Source organism: Siphateles boraxobius, unplaced genomic scaffold (genome assembly GCF_051911475.1).
Source record: "Siphateles boraxobius isolate OS27281-9 unplaced genomic scaffold, OSU_SipBor_1 41, whole genome shotgun sequence".
NCBI classification, from domain to species: Eukaryota; Metazoa; Chordata; class Actinopteri; order Cypriniformes; family Leuciscidae; genus Siphateles; species Siphateles boraxobius.
This window is the reverse complement of record NW_027509042.1, coordinates 10,523,258-10,544,163: the sequence shown is the minus strand read 5'-3', so window position 1 is coordinate 10,544,163 and position 20,906 is coordinate 10,523,258. Positions and strand designations below refer to the sequence as shown.

At 38.2% G+C, this 20,906-nt stretch overlaps 1 protein-coding gene across 1 annotated transcript in view; it reads right to left on the bottom strand.

Moving 5' to 3' along the window:
• col7a1 (collagen, type VII, alpha 1) overlaps positions 1-13,876 on the bottom strand; it is a 72,705-nt gene extending 58,829 nt beyond the window's left edge. Inside the window, exons 1-10 of the mRNA XM_077198314.1 lie at positions 13,556-13,876; positions 7,387-7,468; positions 4,825-5,005; positions 3,862-4,018; positions 3,298-3,391; positions 2,961-3,119; positions 2,638-2,795; positions 2,158-2,287; positions 1,947-2,066; positions 722-877 (exon numbers count right to left, since the gene is read on the bottom strand). Coding sequence (XP_077054429.1) covers positions 722-877; positions 1,947-2,066; positions 2,158-2,287; positions 2,638-2,795; positions 2,961-3,119; positions 3,298-3,391; positions 3,862-4,018; positions 4,825-5,005; positions 7,387-7,459 — 1,228 coding nt within the window. The 5' untranslated portion in view covers positions 7,460-7,468; positions 13,556-13,876. The remainder of the gene's footprint in view (positions 1-721; positions 878-1,946; positions 2,067-2,157; positions 2,288-2,637; positions 2,796-2,960; positions 3,120-3,297; positions 3,392-3,861; positions 4,019-4,824; positions 5,006-7,386; positions 7,469-13,555) is intronic.
• Positions 13,877-20,906: the final 7,030 nt, after the last annotated feature.

The window sequence follows — 20,906 nt, the reverse complement described above, 5'->3', positions numbered from 1 at the left end:
ATGCCTATTCTTAAAGTCTTGTGCTGTTTTATAAAGGCACAAAGCCATATCATGGTTTCGATTTTAGTTCGTTGGCAAAATCTAACGCTAGAGACCTTTATGATAGGTAAGGTTATACATTTTACATCTCATATGTGTTGGGAAAAGGGAGAAGAGAGAGTTCGGCAAAAGGCGGATTCGAACTCGGGTCGAGCGCATCAAAAGCTCCTTTCTAGAACTTCACGCCCTACGACCTGCGCCACTGTAGCTATTCCGTGAAGGGCGTCTTTTTGCTAAAAAGACAGGCACTCAGTGCAAATATACGCTCCGTTATCTAAAATATTTGTTTTCTTCCCCTCGCTTGGGCCACAAGTGCGCATGGCGAACTTGCAATGAATACATTTTATCAGACCGGCCCTCGCGGCCTCGAAACACTACCGGCCCACCGGGGAAACTCCCGACTCTCCCGATTGCCACTCCGCCCCTGGTGCCCAGGGCCCCTTAGATGTCGTGGGCCCCTGGGCAAGTCCCCAGTTGCCCTAATGGTTAATCCGGCCCTGCATAAGAACTGCACTTATTTGAAATAGAAATCTTTTATAACATTATAAATGTCTTTACTGTCACAATATTTTCATTAAATTGATCAATTTAATGCGTCTTTGCTGAAAAAAAGTATTGATTTCTTTAATAAAAAAACAACAACTAACCCCTAACTTTTGAACAGTAACGTATGAGGACTCACATGTACGGGCAGTCAGGGTAGCTGGTGAGGCACTGTTGCGGGGAATTAGAGGGTACAAGTTGATCACGTATTCTGTGTCTGACTTAAGACCAAGCAAAGTCAGAGAGGTAGAGTCCGCTCCAACAGATTGTTCCTTCAGCTGTGCACCAGTCTGGCCTGTTTACCAATCAATCAGGAAAAACAAATTATGAATTACACCATGCACAAGAAAAATGCACCTCTTTACCTGCATACCTCACAGTTGTTCTTTGTTCATGGTTATCCTCATTTTCATAGCTTTTCATAAGCCACAAATGCATTTTTCTCATATTTCACTCATTTTGTTGGGTCTCCAGACTGATAATACCTCTTTAGGCGGGACTTAACATGGAAAGATTTTGAAGTTTGGTACAGTGGTAGCAGCTCATAGCAACCCATACCAGCCGGCCAACCAAACGCAGCATATCTTCAGTACATGAGTCAGTTAATGACACAGTATAAGTTTAAATCACAGTTTCAGTCTATTAATTTACAAGAAACATTGGGCTGAGACAGGCAGGTTGAAACATCTTCCTCTATCTTCAAAAACTAACCTGATTAAACATAGGGCCACACCTAATCTGACTAAATCTGTTCTCTGCCAGCTCACACCTGGATACCAACCAGGTAAAGCAAACTGGCACTCCTGCAATTGATAAAAATGCCTTTGGGAAACAAAAACACACTCTTCCACCTCCTCATCTTCTTTTTATCAAACTGCTAAAATCATTATCTAGAGGTGCTCGCCACTGAGATAATCACTATTACTATTGTTCACACTTAAACTCCTCACCTAAGTATTACATTTGGTGTGTAATCTGCACTCCTTGTGTAACAAACGAGAATATCTTATCATCATATACATCCATATATCTGCTATTACTTCTATGAATGATCAGATGTACTGCTTTCAACTTAGCAACCACATAGCAACACTCTGGAAAACCACAGAAAAACACTGCGGTGACGAGTTTTGCACATGCAAGCACCACTTGCATTTTCTTTAGACAATAACAATAGCAATAAACTAGCAATAATACTAGTTTATATTACAGTGCTGCTTGTCCCAGTTATCCTTTTCATCTCCATCTCTTTCTATATTTATCCATCACAATCTCTTCCACTGACTCACACTACAATATTCACTAAATTTTGAGAAATGTGATAGAATTGTGGATTAGTATGCATGTAGTTGTGTCTCTCTCACCTGTAGGGCCATAAGTGAGTCTGTAGCCCTGTACTTGGTCAGCTGAAGCGTCCCAGCCCAAAGCCAAAGTAAAAAACCCAGCCTGGACCAGTCGCAGTGTAGTCACACCCAGGAGAGGTTCTAGAGGGCAGTTTGGGGTAAGAGAGAATGAGAGTGGTTTTCGGAGTTAAGCTGAATTAAATATTCATATTCTGTTAAGTGCAGTTCTCACTTGTCCGGGCCTTGGCAGACACTGACTCTCCCAAGCTGTTTGGGTACTGAGCAATAACGGTGATCAGGTAGTCTGTGCCTGAACGCAGCTCTCGTGAAATGTAGCTCAGCTGGTTGCTTGGTATTGTTTCCTGCAGTTCAAAAGATAAAGGCTGAGGTTTACTGGAGACCATTCTACTATACTTTGTGTAAACCATTTTTGTTAACTAAAACCAAAATAATATTATTAAAATAATAAAATAAAATATAAATATTAGATGAAAAAAAGTTTTTAAAAAATGTTGCATTGGCAACTAAAAGTACTAAAACTGAAATTACAATACATTAAAGCTACATATAAATATTCAACAACAAAAAAAACTACTTAAAAAGACAAAAGCAAATAAAAAAATTATTAAAACTAGAAACATAATAAGCATAAAGTTAGTGTCATTGTTTGCACAAAAAAGCAACAGTCATTAAGGATGAACATTCTTCTAACCTGTCGGAGCTCTGCTGTGATTGGCTGACCCAAGCCAGATAAGGGCCTGTACTGAACCACATAGCCAGTAACAGGACCTCCTGCAGATGTCCATCGAAATCTCAGTGAATTGGTGGTCTCACCTGAAATCTGCAAGTCTGATGGACCGCTGTAGGCCTCTGATGGGGAAACAATAATACAAATCAATGTTTTTCATTAAGTAGGATAGATTAAAGCATTTTAAAAGTGTCTATGTTCTAAATGAAAAATTTAACAAAACTCCAAATATTATCATATTCTTGGATTTAATTGCATTGTGTGTCTACTTCACATCAGGCTTTTACCATCACTTAAGTAAGAGCCTCCACTTGTTGTACACACGCGTCGAGACACTAGGGGAAGCAAAGAGCTCAAAGCTTTGAAGTTCCCAATCAGAGAGGTGAAGTCACTTTGAGGGGGAGAGGCAATGAGATTCAGCTCAGCTGGATCTGCACTCTTTATACCTGAGAAATGCAGACAGAGAGAGAGAGAAACAAAAATAATATCAATATAAAACAAATGTATGTTTAATTTGCACACACTGAATCCACAGCCCACAAATGCACTTAAGTTTACAGAAAAAAAACATTTCCTTAAAATATACAGTGGTGGCTAAATACTATATATTCAGACAGTTCTTACCCACTGCAAATATTTTGACTCCTAGGCTACGTAGTTTTTGTGAAGGTTCCTGAACATTGTCCTGAGATTTACCATCAGTAATAAGAATAGTGATCTGAAAAAATGAAAGACAATTTTGATGAGTCAATAAAATAAAACTATTATGCATAATTCTAAGTTATAAATTTGGTCAACCAATATGTTTTTGGTTATGGGATTTATTTTACATAGAATCTTAAAAAATTAACATTCAATACTGTTCAAAAGTTTGGGGTCAGTAAGATTTTATTGTTTTTGAAATTAGCCTTTTATGTTCACCAAGGCTGCATTTATTTGATAAAAAATAAAGTAAAAACTGTAATATTGTGAAATACAGAAATATCTCTAACATTATAAAAAAGTATTTCTTCTTTTTTAAAACAATTTAGTGACCCCAAATTGTGGAACATGCACATAGTGTACAAATGCTATATGACACTGTGTTTCATAATTCAAAGCCAAACAAAGTAATTTACACATTTATGGTCCATGTCAAAATACTGCAGATGTGGCAAGTCAAACAATGTATCATAATAGCCAGCTCACCTTGGGCACATCTCTGATAGAGGCAGGGTTAAAGAAGTTGTCTGCGATGTATTTAAGACCAGCCCCAGTGCGCGTATTCCCACCTTTATAGTTAATATTCTCCATGGCAGTTATGAGCTCAGTTCCATTCAGGTATGCTGTAAATGTAAACTCCACCCTAATGTCATAAAACACACAAGTATAATCAACAAAAGTCCCAACAATCTTACAAACACATACATAAACCTTTTATGTATATAACAACTATAAAATGTGCAGCCAACACAACACTGTTTACAATAACATGCTCAATTAACTCAAATAACTTGGTGCACTTAACTGCTAACTACTGTTTTAATTAATGTATTACATGATTTATATATTTTTTCCTGAAAAGTAGTTGCATCTGCAAAAAAATGATGAGCAGGGTGCAGAAGATTCACCTAAATGAAATTAAGGAATCATCACAATGGTTACTTCAAACAACTATTTACATCAAGAACTATCATTACAACTATAGAAATATCAAGATTCTACATAAGACTCTGCTGATTTGTAATACTAGCAATTGTCACATTGCAATATTGAGCAAGATGGTTCAGATTCAATTTAGATTCAGAATTTATTAAACTTGGAAAAGTTTGGCTAATTAAATAATATGAACTTACCTTGTTCAGTTTGTTAGACTCATAAAACTATACCATAACACACAGTATGTACTATTTGCATACAATAAGAGGTAAGGATGTAAATAAAATGTAAATAGTCACACCCCCAAGCAGCCATTTTCTATGTAGGAAATCTAGTACTTCTATCTACTTGAATGGTGAAAGATTACACTTCAATAACGTATTTCAAATAAATCAATAAAATAAATCAAATGAATAAGTAAATATAAAATACAATAAAAATGATTTACAAAAACCTTTATAATGTCTCTGGTAAACATGACTTAAGTACACAAGCAAACACAGTTTCACAGACCTGGCAGTATCGCTGTACTGTACGACTCCAAAACGTATGCCATTGGGTCCTACTGCTTTGGCAAAGGGTTGGACAATCCCTGCCATGAAACTCTTGACCAACAAAAAATTGGCCCTGCCAATACTGGATGATCCATCCACCAAGAACACAATGTCTGCTGCAACAACATCATTGCACTGGCCTGCCAGCAGAGAATAACAACCACATTAACATACACAACAGTATTTCTCTTTTCACAGTAAAAGAGATGGACAAATATTTATAATAGAAGTCTGGATATGTGGGCTTTCATTAATAAAGATACATGTTTTCAACAGTGCAGCCAAAATTAAACAGTTGTGACCAAAAATGCTAAGAGAAATGTCACTAACAGAAATAAATATGCGTTCAGAAGAAAATATACAGTGCTAATACTGTTCTACATTTGCTTTTTTGCCAACACATTAACTCTAAATTATTTTGTATATATAGGCCTATATATAACATACATATCTATAGGCTAATGTATATTTTCTATTATATCTAAGATGCACAGCCATGGGGGTTAGACAAAACATTTCACTGTTTACCATTGTGTATGTGACAAATACAACTGCGAACTTGAGCTTCAGTATTTCCATAAACATTCACATCTGTGGCCTATTCAATTCATGTATTCAGTGAAGGATTAGAGAAGGATTAGGGTGAGAAGACACACAGGAAATGACCATCAGCACCCAGTCTGCAAAGCCAGTCAAGAAAACAAAGCATCTGGGCCCATTTATTCAGTAACTGGTGCAGTGTCTCTCCTTTACACAGTTCAGTATACTTCAGTCTACTCAGTTATATGCCTGTGTGTGACTCAACGGCTGCTTGAATGAATGCCCCTTAAGGTAACAAACTAATTAACCTGCTGTGTTTGATTTGAGTCACTGCACTCTGCACATAAATAGGGCATGATAAGAAATTTACTATGTGAGTGCAGCATTTAAAATGAGATGCAAAATACTGGGACCATATTGGTTATCGTGATTTTGGTGATGTTTTTTTTAATTATCTGAACTGATTAATATTAGATATATATCAGGCAACTTTGTATGTATATCTATGTATATTAATGCATAAAAGATAATAAATAAGATGTATTATTTGAAAACACCTTACTAAAAATTAGTGCAATGATTAATCGCATCCAAAATAAATATGTTGTGATAATAAATATGAAAATAATGTTGTAATAATATTGTTAAATACAAAATTAAATGTCCCCAACTAAGCAAGCCAAAAGCCAATGGCGACAAAGGCGAAGAAAGGCGACAGTGGCAAGGAACCAAAACTCCATCAGGTGACAGAATGGAGAGAAAAACCTTGGGAGAAACCAGGCTCAGTCGGGGGGCCGTTCTGCTCAGGCCAACGAACGAACAGTGTATAATTATGATTCAGGCAGCATTACAGGTCAGATTGGATCAGAACATGATATTATGTAGTTCATCTGTTTGAAGATAGGAGTAATCCCGCGCATAAGGGAGGAGTTGAGGATGCGTTGTGGTCGTGTCCAGGCGCAGGTCCACCATCTGATCTGGATATGGCCAGGGTCCGGTCCGGGTCTAGTCTATTTCTTGGTTTTGTGACAGAGCCCTGACACTACTGTTTTGTCCTGTCTGTGTGCCTTGTTTCATGTGCCTTCATGTCTTTTTTTGTCTTGTACTGTGTAGCACGCAGCTTGTGTTTATCACTGGCTGTGTGCTTTCATGTTGTCATGTTTTGTGTGAACATGTAGCTTATGAGTGTTCTCATTAGCTGCGTGTTCATGTCTCGTTTTGTGTTAGCACATGGCTTGTCATGTATGTTTCCTTGTGCCATGTGTACTCCTGTCTATTGTCTAGTCCTTCCCATCTTGTTACCGGATTATTGATTCATTTTCCCCATTTGTCCTCCCTCGTTACCTGCTTTGTTTGCTCTCTCTATTTACTCTCCCGTTCGTTGTAATTTTACCCTGTTATGTTCCTCCTGTGTGTCAAGTCAAGTATTTCCTCCTCGGGGTAGTTTTTGTTTGTATTTTGTTTTATTTTTATTATTAATAAAAAGCCATTGTTTACTGCACTGGAGTCCTCGCTACTTCCACCTACCCAAAACCTTACAGAACACACACATATATTATGTAAACACAAACTTTATTTGAGATGCGATTTAATCATTGCACAGCTACTAATATTATACTACTAACAATATATTGTTACTTTGAATGCTACTTTGTTTTTCCTTCAAACATACTTTTACCGCATTTTAGTTTTTAATATCTATTTACTAACATAATGATAATAAAATAATATTTATGATATTAACTTTAGATTAACTTTAGCCTTATGAAGATGTGACTTTCTTACATGCCTCAAATTTGTTTTCAAATGTCTTCATTTACATTGCAAAGGAAATCTTTTGCAAATTGATATTACTATATTAAATATGCTACATGAGAATTGTAATTGAGTTTACTTTTTTACTATGAAAAAAAAGTTAATTATGGTCTGCTATACACATTCATTTGAAAGAAACTTCCTGAAAGAGTACATTAATCTTTACCTTGAGCTGTAGAACGTGGTGGGACAGACAGCAACACAGCAAGTAGCACAGTCCATTGCAGCAAACACCCCATTTTCAAATCCTACACATGATGACACGCACAAAAAGAGAGAAATGTGGGGGGAAAGGTCATCTAATCCCACAATTGATTATTCAGTAAGCAATCTGCCCTGTTTTCAGCTCCAGCAGCAGTAACATAATGTTCCTCCTTCAGATGAAATGAATGCCCAGACACCATGAACATCTGGCAGAGGCTCAAAGACAAGAAACTGGGAGAAGCAAGGTGGGGCTTGCACCATCACACACCACACAAATAAACAGCAGACACTCAGAGGAAGATGAGCTTGTGCATGTTTTTAAAGCAGCCTTATAATGGGCAATGAAGAATATTTTTTTCAAAAAGAAAACATTTGTTTACTAGAACATTAATGCTATTAGGGTTACAGACTGCTATTGCTAAAAATAATAAGCTATTGTTTGATTCAGATCCATGACAGAGTTATGTGGGATCATTCTCAACGGAAGTGGTCAAAACATGAATGTTTGTTGCGTGTGCTTAGTGTCGCTATTTGTGCCTTCAAAGATGCCATTTTTTAAAATGGATTTCAGCAGACGGGTCTGTTTTTGATTTATAAAGAGGAAATCGTGGTTCACATTTGGAGTCATGCTGGTTTGCCCTCAACAGTGACTGCTCTGGAAAATGGCCTGCCTAAAAACAAAGTTAAAAACTTGCAGACAAAGAGAGATGCACATAAAACACACACATGGACATTGTTGAACCTTAAAAGATCAAAGTCAGACAAGCATAACTGAGTATGTATTGGTTTATTTTTCCAGTGTCTCTTACTGTCTGGGGAAACAGGAATTATTTTACCTGTATTGTCTTCATCGTGATGATCACTATCAGTTCAGATTAAACTTAGTCTCATTGTTAAATCTAAAAAAAAGCCACTACATGTATATTTTAAACCACTTTCAAAATACCCAGATCTGCATCTCAAAAACCTTAATGCATCACAAAACGCATGCCTATCCGGAACACACGCAAATACACAGACGAACAGACTAAACACTCATCTAAACAATCAAACCGCCCACATACACACATGCAAGACATTTTGTGTCCTTAATTTTCAGCTGAGTGAACTTGTCCAGTGACATGATTTTTTTTTATTGTGCCATTAAACTAACACTATGTAGTTTTTCAACCTTCATAATATATTTCCAAGACCCTTGTGATGGTACATCGACTTACAATAGGTTAAATGACACGTCTGCCATAGCCTGACCTGGTCTGTATTGCTTTTACTGGCACTATGTAACTTTGGGTTTCGGGTAGTAACCGGAGCACAAAAAGAACTACAAAATTCGACTGCTTTACGGCATACATAGTTTTTCTTCGTTTGTGATGTCTTTCATAAAATCATGCATCATACTCTACCTTGTCTGATTCCAAAGCCGGTGCTGGATAAACAGTGCAACAGTAGGCTGCGGTAGGCTAAATTATTTACTACAGCGGTAATGGACAATTCCGCTTCCAACCTGTAGGGCGACCGCAGAGTAAAAGTTCCTTGGTGTTGCTTTAACTAAATTCTATGATTTGGTCCCTTTAAAGAGGCTTTTACAACAGTTGCTTAATTCCTTATGGCAATAAAAGCATAAACAGTAGCATACACAGTATATGGTAAACTACACAAATATACAGAATGGCTTCACATTACTTATTATTGTAAATAATATTAATATATTCATAAACATATGCACATGAATCAAGATGAAAATCTCTTTTTTTCGATTTCTGATTTTATGTGGAATACAGTAGTTGTTCTCTCCGTCTCCCATTCAACTCTTTCCCTTTCAATCAATCTGTCTCTGTTTCTCTCAGTGTTGTTTGCATTAATTAAAAGGATACCATCATCATTATGTGGTTTATAAATGGTAATTATAGCATTTATAAGTATCCTGATTCCTGTCTGAACCATATTTGAGTTTGAACTCCCAGATCGTCTCCTGCAGCCTCTCCCTTCCTTCATCTACACATTGATCATTGCAACCTGGGGTCAAGAGAGCATTGATATGGAGCAATGCCATCATTCAATTGAATGCAATACTTGCAGAATATGACATGTAACAGCAACAGCATTTGATTTTTTTTAGTATGTGAACCCAGTTAAAATAGATCTCAGTCCTGACATTTTCAAACAATAAAAAGGCTATTTAATGTGTGGCTTAACATAAAAGACTGAGGAATTACAGAGGCATTCCTGAGCTCTATAAAGTGAATGCTGGGAGAAGAAACAACATCATCCACTATGCATGCCACTCTACAATAGCTTCTACACAACAAATACCAGATATACATCAATTAAAATGTTCATTTTGACTGTTGTCTCATCCTATGTCACTTGCAATCAAACAACGAATATATTTCTGACTGATGTTTCTTACTCTATCCAACAGTTTATAATAGTAGTAATATCTTCCCCCATCCTATTCCAGAGATCGCAGTCAAATGATAATTTGCGTTAAGCCTTCTAAAGCCTCCTTATTGAAAACAGTAAACCTGAGGTATATTAAGTATAGTAACAGACCTGTCCTCACAGGGGTAGCTTCCTCAAAAAGGTTTACTCACCCTCATTTTAAACATGTACCGGTATTAATTTCTTTCTTCTGTAGAACATTACTGCACAGCACCACCTAGCATCCAACTGGCGGCATTACCGGTATAATCAGTTTGAACACAGATACCACACCACCGCTGAAAAGTATGACATGGTAGCAAGTCTACGGCAGAATGATCATTTTTCGGTGAACTATACCCCCTTTCATAATAACTTACATGTGACCAACAACTAATGGTATAGAGCTGATTTTTCATAACTGAACAACAGATGCTATTTTGACACACATCACAAGTTTAATGGAAGGTTGAATCAATCTGAAATACAGATTTCATTGTATTTTCAGAAAACTCAAACACAATTTGTAAATTTTTAATGAGTGATTAATAATAATGTGTCATGAGTTTATGAGCCAAAGTGTTCATGTTTCAAACAGACTTTTAGAACAATGAAAAACTCATGGCCAGGAGATGATGTCGTAAAAGGGACAGGAATTCATTTAGAAACATTCCTTGCCCTGACAATGAAACTAGAGTTTATCCTCAAAATATGAGAGGTCACTTTTTCAGAAAACAAAAGAAAAATGGGTGTCAAAGCTTTTTTGCTGGTCACACTGCCAACTATTTCATTATAGGCTGTCTCCCACACAGCAGTACCGGAAACAAAAACAGAGAGGGCAAAGTACTTGGAAAAGGATAGATATCATAGGGAAATAATAACAAACACATCTTCTAGTTGAGTGAATTCCAAAAGAAATAGAGAAAGAAAAGAAGCAAGCATCAACCAAAATACAGACAAATTTTGGAAAATGAGTAAGTGAGTTGGTAAATGAGTAATTCAGCACAAAAAAAATTCCCAAATTAGCCAAAATAAGTAAAAAACTATCATGTATGGGAAGGTGCATGCATTGTCATTTATTAATTATTTTCATTAATTTATGCATGTTTTTTTCAGCCGCCAATAAATGTATATACTTCATTCAACTCATTTCACCATTTAAATGTATCCAATTTTCCCCTATCATCCGTGCAGAAAAATGTGAAAAAAGTTCACGGAATCTGTGTGTGCAAAGAATTGAAAACACATAAACAACATCCCAGTAGAAACACAGGACAAAACCGACCATCTATAAATATACATACACAAGGCATTTCTATTCACATGCTTCACTATGTATGTTTTATTGTCTAATCAGGAGAGAAGCAATGGAGACTGGAGCCCAGATGTTATTGGTTATTTGTGCCCCAAATGTTGTTCACACACATGCGACAAAAAGTGCTGACAAAAAACTTTTCTACTGTTTACTGAAGTAGTGTATTGACATCAAAAGAACTGAGAAGGTGAATGGCAAACACAGGGACTAAAACCCTGGAACACTTTAAGGTGGTGATTTATAATTGTTCTTGAAATTATTATTTATGAAAATCTTGAACGAAGGACTACTGAGCATTTCAGCTGTTCTCAGTAATGACATGCATTCTCTTTTATACAAGAAAAAAGCCCACACACTAACATTCACAGACTGTTACTATAGTCACTCAATATGAGCAGCCAAGTGTTGCCAATTTTGTGACATTGTTCACTAGATTAGTGACTTTTCAGACCGTTTAGTGACTTTTTTTTCTTTCAAAAAAGCGACTAGCGATTGCTGATTAACATGTAGTCAGTCACTATGTCATGCTCGTTCCATTGTCTGACATAAAATATGTAAATGGGAACAGCTTTATAAGACATTCAGCTAAATTAAAATTACAGTATCTAAACACAGATTAGGAGAAAAAACAGATGTAAACTGCCGGCAGTTGGCGCATTACGTCATCTAGTGACATTTAGCGACTTTTTGAGTAGGCTTTTGCTACTTTCCATTGAAAATAGTTGGCAACACTGGAGCAAACCCCTCGGCCATGCAAGCATGCTCAGCAGGTGTCCACGGTAACCTAGACACCCCAGCCCTGCCTACTGAGTGTGAGATATCCAAAGTGACGAATCACACAAGTTCAACTGAGGTCATGCCCGCCCCTCTCCCCTGAACATGCAATTTGGAAATGTTGTGATGCTGATGTGGAAATCTCTATTTTTCAATTTCATCAGATCATCAGCTCATCATTTTCTAATTTTCCCACAGCAGTTCTTGATATAAACGGCAACATGTGCACATGTGGCCTACTCATAAACTATATTTGTGCTGTGATTTACTTAATCTTGTTTCTGATCTGTGCTCTCTACTGTCATTTTTAGTTCCTTATTTCCTGTATGATTTAACTAACATAAAAATGTGAATTAACCTAAATGATAATTTTGTAACACAGGAGCCAAGGACACCTCAAGCAGTATCATACAAATAAAATGTATAATTATGCAGTGATTATGTGTTTTAACATATCTAATGAGAATTATATGAATAAATCTGAGGCATCTGAAGCACATCTGTTCTGTCAAATAATAAGAATCGGGCCATTCCGTGTGACAACAAGCTTGTATCACGCCATTAATCAGTCATTAGACCTGCATCATTGTGCATGAAAGTCCTTACAATTTTTCACCTTTAAGCTGTGTTCGCTCTAAATTGTAAAACAAGGTTGACATTCCACAGCTCTCAGAATTACTTACATAAATCATTATTGCTTCAAACTCAAGAGTCACCACTCTATCATGACGCTTCTATCTTCCCAAGCCTAAAGCGCTTTATCACTGACCCTATGAACTCTCTCTGTCACTGACCTCAGGGTGTTAGCACACTATAACGGATCTCAAAGTGTTGAATTGCTGACCCTACAGAGTTCTATCAATGATTTGACTGCAGAATCACTGACCCATAGTTTTCAACCTTTTTGATTCCAAGGCCCACCATTGTCCACAACAATAATCATAGGCCCCATGACCTTTTCAAAGGAAAAATATATATATATTACTTACAATTTGTGCCTGATCAAAGAATTTAGAGCTTGGCATAAATAGAAAAGTGTATTATAAAAATGTTAATGGAGATTTAAGATGTAAGATTAATGAAGATTTAAGATTACTTATTAAACAATCTGATTTTAATGATTGTTTTGTCTTATTTTAAATCATTTAAGTCATTTTGACCCTTTTTTGTTAATAAAAAGAACAACAGCTTCGGCATAACACCAGAGAACTTTTATTTTCAAGATCTCTTTTATGGTCATGGACAATGGTGGAAAATGGATGTTTGAAAGTTTTGCTGCCCTAGCGTCTACCACTGACCTAACCTTATAGTGTGCTGTATAAATGACAACGCGAAATAACTTTTCCTGAAGCATCCAATGGAGGTCAAAAGGTCGGGAATCTGCCCGAGTAGAGCGTCTATCTCTGACCTTATAGTGCGCTGTATGCTAACTGACAGCGCGAAATAACTTGTCCAGAAGCATTCAGTCTCTGACAGAGCTCTATAACTGATCCTAAATCAGCTCCCTAATACATTGTTATATTACTGACTACTTCTAGCACGTTCCATCACTGACCCCAGAGCGCTCTATCACTTCTCATGGAGCGCCCTATTCATTCAAAGGAAACATTCGTATACTTACCGCTCAAAACTGGTCACCGAGGCGAAGCGGTCAACGACGTTGTCCTAGTCACACATGATCTGATAAATTCCCTTTAATGAGCCTGTATTTGAACGGAGAATGACTCGAAAAGAGTTTCGTTTTATCAACCTGCTCCTGTGTGATAAGTGAGCATCTGCCAAACTCCCAGCGGACTTTCCCTCCTCAAAACGGTGCAGCCTGCAAAAATTCTCTCATTGACTACGAGCAGAGAAATAAAGTCATATTTCCTTGGTTGTGCGTTTTGCTCTGCTGCGGTGAAAGCACTGTAGTCCAGACTTGTTCAGATGCCTGAAGCTAACTAAATCCATCCCTAGACATTCACTCTTTTCATAGGATCGTCTTTCAGAACTCTTCTTCACAGCCAATCAAATCATGAGCCAGCTGTGCTCGTGCGTTCTACTCTCGTGCCTGTACCTGCACAGGTAAATTGTTCATAATTAAATGTTATTTTTTCCAGGGGCCGTAACATCACATCGTCTGATAAAAATAGAATAAACGGGAGACCATTATTATTTTTGTCTTTATTTTGACCATATTAAAAATCTTTCCATTTATTTCCCACTCTTTAAAGAAAAAATTAGGCAAATATGATTCGACGATGTTCGGCATGAATCATTCTAATTTTATAGTAGAGATTCGTGAACAGAGCAAAGCTTTAAATTAAGTTAGCAGGTCCAGGGTAAAAAGTTTACAGGATCAAGTTGAGGCAACAGCAAAGAGATTGGGGGAGGGGGGTGGACAGTGTTACACACTTAGGCAAAAATGTATCTGTCATGGAATCACGTTGCTTTGGTTAAAGGCCTATAGGTTTACAGTAAATATACTCTCTCTATCTTTCTTACTTTTTTCCTGATTCTCTCTCTCTCTCTCTCTCTCTCTCTCTCTCTCTCTCTCTCTCTCTCTCTCTCTCTCTCTCTCTCTCTCTCTCTCTCTCTCTCTCTCTCTCTCTCTCTCACACACTCACACACACACACACACACTTGTGGCACACCCAAGCATCTGTCCACACTCATCTGGAATCCAAGCCTAACGGCATCTCTCCTTTTTAAGACATAATCTTGAGTTGCACTAGTTTCCCCTCTTTTTATGAACATTAAAGCGTAACTCAACCCCTGGTCAGAGCCTGACTCCACCCACTGGCAATATTAGAAAAATGATAGAAAAGTGGGAGTGCACCTGAGACCTGCATCTCTCTGTAGGCAAGGGCGTGGTGAGCTGGTGCCTGCTTACGTCACGCTGTACCACAACATCCAATAGGAAAATTCAACTGCAATAGCCACTGTTCAACCTGAGGAGGGTAGCACTCAGACGTTTTTAGACCATATATTGTAGAATTAAAACACTTCATACCCAAAATTCCAAATTCAATTCAATTCAATTCAATTCAAATTTATTTGTATTAATTTAGGGCATAAGATATCGCCGGCGTTGAGTCGTCTCACAGGCGTCGAGTCGTCTCTTCACAGGTGTTTAGTCATTTCATCGCAGGTGTTGGGGGATCTGAAGTCTCCGTGAGAGGCTGGATACAAACTGGAGCTGACGAATGCCATTTAACAGCAGAAAAGCAAATGGGAAATAATTAGCATAGCTGCTGTTCATAATATTAATGCATTCTATCTGATTCAACAGTGGTATAAAAGGTAAGCATTATGTGAATGCTTGGCTGAAGAGATGCATCTTTAATCTAGTTTTAAACGAGTCTGAGCCTCGAACAATATCAGGAAGGCTATTCCAGAGTTTAGGAGCTAAATGCGAGAACGCCCTCTCTCCTTTAGTGGACTTAGATATAAATGACCAGAAGCCATGAATTTAGTGATCTTAAAGAACGCGATGGATTGTAGGGCGATAGAAGGTCGATTAAATACACAGGAGCTAAACCATTTAGGGCTTTATAGGTCAGTAGTAATACTTTGTAATTGATACGGAAATTAATAGGTAACCAGTGTAGAGATGATAAAATTGGTGTTATATGATCATATTTTCTCGACCTATTAAGAACTCTAGCAGCTGCATTTTGCACTAACTGTAGCTTGTTTGTTGAGGATGCAGGACAGCCAGCTAATAAATTATTACAGTAATCTAGTCTTGAGGTCATGAATGCATGAACTAACTTTTCTGCATCAGAAACAGATAGCCAGAAACAGATAGACAGAAACAGATAGAAACAGATTGTTACGTAGCTTAGCAATGTTTCTAAGGTGGAAAAAGGGTGTTCTTGTAACATATGAAATATGATTTTCGAAAGATAAGTTGCGGTCTAGTATAACACCAAGGTCTTTTACTGTAGTGGATAAAGTAACAGGACATCCTTCTAAATTAAAGTTGTATTGTACGAGGTCTTGTGGGTCGTTTTTTGGACCAATAAGTCTGAATTTAATAGCCGTAAATTAAAACGTCATCCAGCATTTTATATCTTTGAGACACTCTGTTAATTTAGATGAGTTAGTGTTTTCATCTGGTCATGATGAAATATATAATTGAGTGTCATCAGAATAACAGTGGAAATTAATTCCATGTTTTCTTATAATATTACCAAGTGGCAGCATATATATTGAGAATAGCAGAGGGCCTAACACCGATCCTTGCGCCACTCCATAGTCTACTGACGTTATCTTCGATTTTTCCCCATTTAAACAAACAAAATGATGACAGTCTGATAAGTACGATCTAAACCAGCTTAATGCCTGTCCCTGAACACCAGTGTAGTTTTGTAGTCGATCCAAGAGTATATTATGATCTATAGTGTCGAACGCAGCGCTAAGATCGGGTGGAACTAGTATTGAGATACAGCCTTGGTCAGAAGCTAATTTGTCATTTTAACTAGCGCAGTTTTGATGCGGTCTGAATCCTGACTGAAATTTTTCATAGATATCATTTTCTTGCAAGAAAGAGCACAATTGAGCAGACACAATTTTTTCTAGTATTTTAGACATAAATGGAAGATTTGAAATGGGTCTGTAATTTGCTAGGTTATTTGGATCTAATTGTGGTTTCTTAATGAGAGGGTTTATTACTGCCAGTTTGAATATTCTTGGAACATGACCTAAAGATAAAGACGAGCTAATAATATTGAGAAGAGGCTCTTCCACTACAGGTAACACTTCTTTCAGTAGTTTAGTGGGTATTGGATCTAATAAACATGTTGTTGGTTTAGATGCAATGATAAGTTTATTTAGCTCTTCCTGTCCTAAAGCGGTGTAGTTGTTCTTGAGGGGCGATAATTGATGCTGAATCATAAGAAACCATAAAAGATTGTACATTTACAATTGTGTTTCTGATGCTTTCTATTTTCTCAGTGAAGAAATTCATAAAATCATTACTACTATACTGTAACAGAATATTTTGCTCTGGTGATGTCTGTTTATTTGTCTGTTTAAATGTCAAAAAATTTACTAGAATCAATGAACAGCATTAATAAAACCCCAGCCTTACAGATCATTAACTTAAAAAAGTTGTTTTAGGGTTTAGTTACCCTTTAATTAAAAAAAATTGGAGGTTTTCATACTTTTTGGGTTTATTTGGGGATTTTTTGCGCTAAACAAAAGCAAAGTAGTATATTGTCATCACAGACTTTCTCTAAGGGCAGGTTTAGACTTGCACTGGAAACAAAGGCGTGGACAATGGGTGACAATGTGGTGGTATTCAAAACAATTATGTACTTTAAAATAAGCAGTTGCTTATGTTACACCGTTTTGGGGCTTAAAAACGGGTGGTAGCACAATGTTGTCCAATCTTGAATGAACAATATGCAAAACTGATTTATGATTGCTTTACAGTTTTTCTGAATTGCTAACACACATTTCTTGAAACCATCACTGCACTTTCTAAAACCTTAAACACAAAAGCAAATTTTCAAACAACATTCAGAGAACCTCGGACTCTTCTGGAAAAATCAAACAATTGCCTCAAAACCATTTTATCTGTGCTTAAAATCAAACAATGCTTCCAGATCATACACACATGAGTTAATATTATAAACACTAGGCCTACAGATCATTCATTAGACACTAAATCAAAAAATGGAGAACAGAATCCAAAGCATGCAGTTACATAAAAAAGTATATTGTAACAAAGTTAACAAATTTTGCAATTACATAAAAAAGTATAGTAATGACAACTTACAGTAGTAAGGTGAATAAATTGTATACTGTATCCACTGCAAGTATAGTATTGTACTGAATATTGAATAAAGGCCTATCGAATGTCTGTATTCACCATTTGCAAAATACAGTGACCCAACTGCAAAAGCCAAAAAGGTTACAGTAAAAATCTCTAAATGAAAAGCATGTTACAGTAAAGTACACTCAGAAGAGTTGTGCAACAGCAAAATCAAGGTCAGTGAGAGAGATTTTATTCTGCTTCAGAATAAGTCAGAACAAACCAGATCCAGCCTTGACAACATTCTCCACACCTTGCTCTTCCTCATCCTCATCCTCTTCCTGCTTGTTCACCTCCTCTCCTCTTGTATTATACAGTTGGTTTGGTCACATCATTAGAAATTAGTGTGAACAATTTTGAGTCGTTGTGTGTAAACGATGACAACTGTGTTGCAGTTGTGTTTAACTTTCGCCTACCTATGTTTAGCATTTTGAAACATGAGTGCATCAAAATGCAAAATGTGTTTTAATGAGTGAGAATGTGTTTAGAGTGAAAAAAGAGTGCATGAGATTTGCAAACAGCCTGAATTTGTTTAGTGTTTTACTGAAAGAATGATTTATTTGACAAATTGGTTTAGACTATTGAGAATTTGGTTCAGAGTTTTAGGGTTTAGTGTTTTAGCAATTCAGAAAAACTGTAATAAGTTGAATGCAGGAAATTGCAATACAGAAACTACAGCAAAGCATTAACATTATATAATCAAAGCTTAATAATAATAATAATAATGATATTTTATTGTTATCAAGAAAATAATATAAAAAAGAAGATAATCATTGAATTACAACAATAATTATAGTTATTATTAATATTTAAAAAATTTCAAACTTCTGGCAAGCCTGGCAGATTCATGCACATTTGAGTTTAATGTTTTCTCATTAAAAATGTTTGCAATTAATATTAGCCAAGTCATGCATGGACTCTGTACTCTAAAAAAAAGCTGGGTTGATTCAATTTCAATTTCAAAGTTTCCTTGTGCCAAGTGCTCTCCTGTCTATTGTCTAACCCCTCCCATCTTGTTACCTAATTATTGATTCATTTGACCCCCCTGCTTTCCTCGTTTCCCTCTTTTGTTTGCTTCCCTATTTATTCTCCCAGTGTTTGCAGTCCTGTGCTGGTTTGTTTTATTTTTTATTACTTGATAAATATCCTTCATTCCTGCACATGTATCCTCGCGTCACTATTCCGTGACACATTTGGGTTTGTCCATATTTGATCTAAAATTGGGCTAAAACAACCCAGCATTTTAGCTGAAATGAAAAGTTGATTGAGGATGTCGCTCTATATAGCACACACACACATTCCATACTAAGGACAGGAATGGGGAACAGGCTCATTCAGTGTGAGCTGAGATGCTGAAAGATGAGAAAGTGAGTTACAGCATCCCTCTGTTTAGTTAAGCAGGTGAAGGTGATCATGTGAGTGCAGCATGTCCTCAACATGTTTTACCTGCTTAAACATGTCACGGTATACAAGTTCATTGCTTCCTTCTCGTCTCGTGTTTATGTTGTTGTATGAAAGCACGTGTGTAGTGGGCGTGAATGAGTGTCATTCCTTGATCCGCTCCAGCTGATCGTCATCACATCACCAGCTGCAGCCGATCTCATCTCACCATATATTCTCACAGTTCTCTCATCTCCTTTGTCAGATCGTTGGATGTTGTCTCCTGGATGTTGTCTCCTGGATGTTGTCTCTTGGATGTTGTCTCTCCGTGTGGTGTTCCTGTTGGATTCGTTGGATGTTTGTCTCTCCGTGTGGTGTTCCTGTTGGATTCGTCGTCGTCTCTTCGTTGGATTGTCGTTTGGGTTTTCACTGCACTTCACGGGTTCGTCTTCGACCATCGAGGTCCCTGCGTCACCAGTCCACACCCGTGTTCCTGTCTAGCTTTTCATTGTTCAATAAAGAACTGAGTTTGACCTGCGATTGCTTCCGTCCTGTTTTTGACAACCATGACAGAACGATCTGACCCTGCTATGGAAGCAGCAGGTTCGCCGACCTCGTTGGAGGAATTCCTTCAGCACAGCGCGAGAAGAATGGATTCTCAGGAGAGGAATTTAGGGGACACGGGTCGTGCGGTACAAGCTTTGGTGACGCAGGTGTCCGAGCTCACCCAGCAGATCCAATTACTTCGTGCTCCCGCTGCGCCACCCACACCAGCTGTTCCCCCCACACCACCAGCGATCGCTACGACATCAGAGCCACGCCTACCTGTTCCAGAATCATACGCTGGTGAGTCTGCTTACTGCAGAGCATTTCTGACACGTTGTGCCATGCATTTTGCACTGCAACCGAGAACTTTCAATAATGAGCCAGCCAAGGTGGCATTTGTCATTACTTTGTTGACCGGAAAGGCGGCGTTATGGGGGACAGCGGTGTGGGAAAATCAAGACCCTTGCTGTGCCTCGTTCCAGGCACTCTCCTCAGAGATGAGACGGGTGTTCGATCGGGCCGTCGCGGGGAGAGAGGCTGCCAGGGTGTTGGCCGGCCTCCGTCAGGGTGACAGGTCGGTCTCGGACTATTCGATCGAGTTCCGCACCCTGGCGGCCGAAAGCCAGTGGAACGAGGCGGCGCAGTGGGACATGTTCCTGCATGGGTTGGCTGACCGCGTCCAGAGGGAGATCTACGCCCTGGACCTCCCCACGACGCTGAATGGACTCGTCGAGCTCGCTCTGAGGGTGGACGCTCGCATCACCAGAGTCGGGGGAAGAGCACCGTCCATTTGGTCTCCAGCTGGAGCAGAGGGTCAACGGTCCAGTGGCAGGGACGTGGTCAGCCCAGTCTTCGATCACGAACCCATGCAGGTGGGTCGAGCTCGGCTTTCCCGGGAGGAGAGGGAAAGGCGGAGGTCCCAGGGCCTCTGCCTATACTGTGGAGGTTCGGGACATTTTGCCTACAACTGCCCGGTAAAAGGCCAAGCCCGATAGTAAGTATGAGGCTACTATCGGGTGGGATCTCCGCCGAGAAGACCTCATCCACATCTACCCTCCTTCCGGTAAGACTGAGATGGTCAATTCACCAGCACGACTGTCAAGCACTTCTGGACTCCGGGGCTGAGGGTAATTTTATGGACAGTACTTTTGCACATAGACTTCAGATTCCCCTTAAACCACTCACACAGAGGATTGCAGTACACGCATTAAATGGTCAAGAACTTCCCATCATCTCGCTCATCACC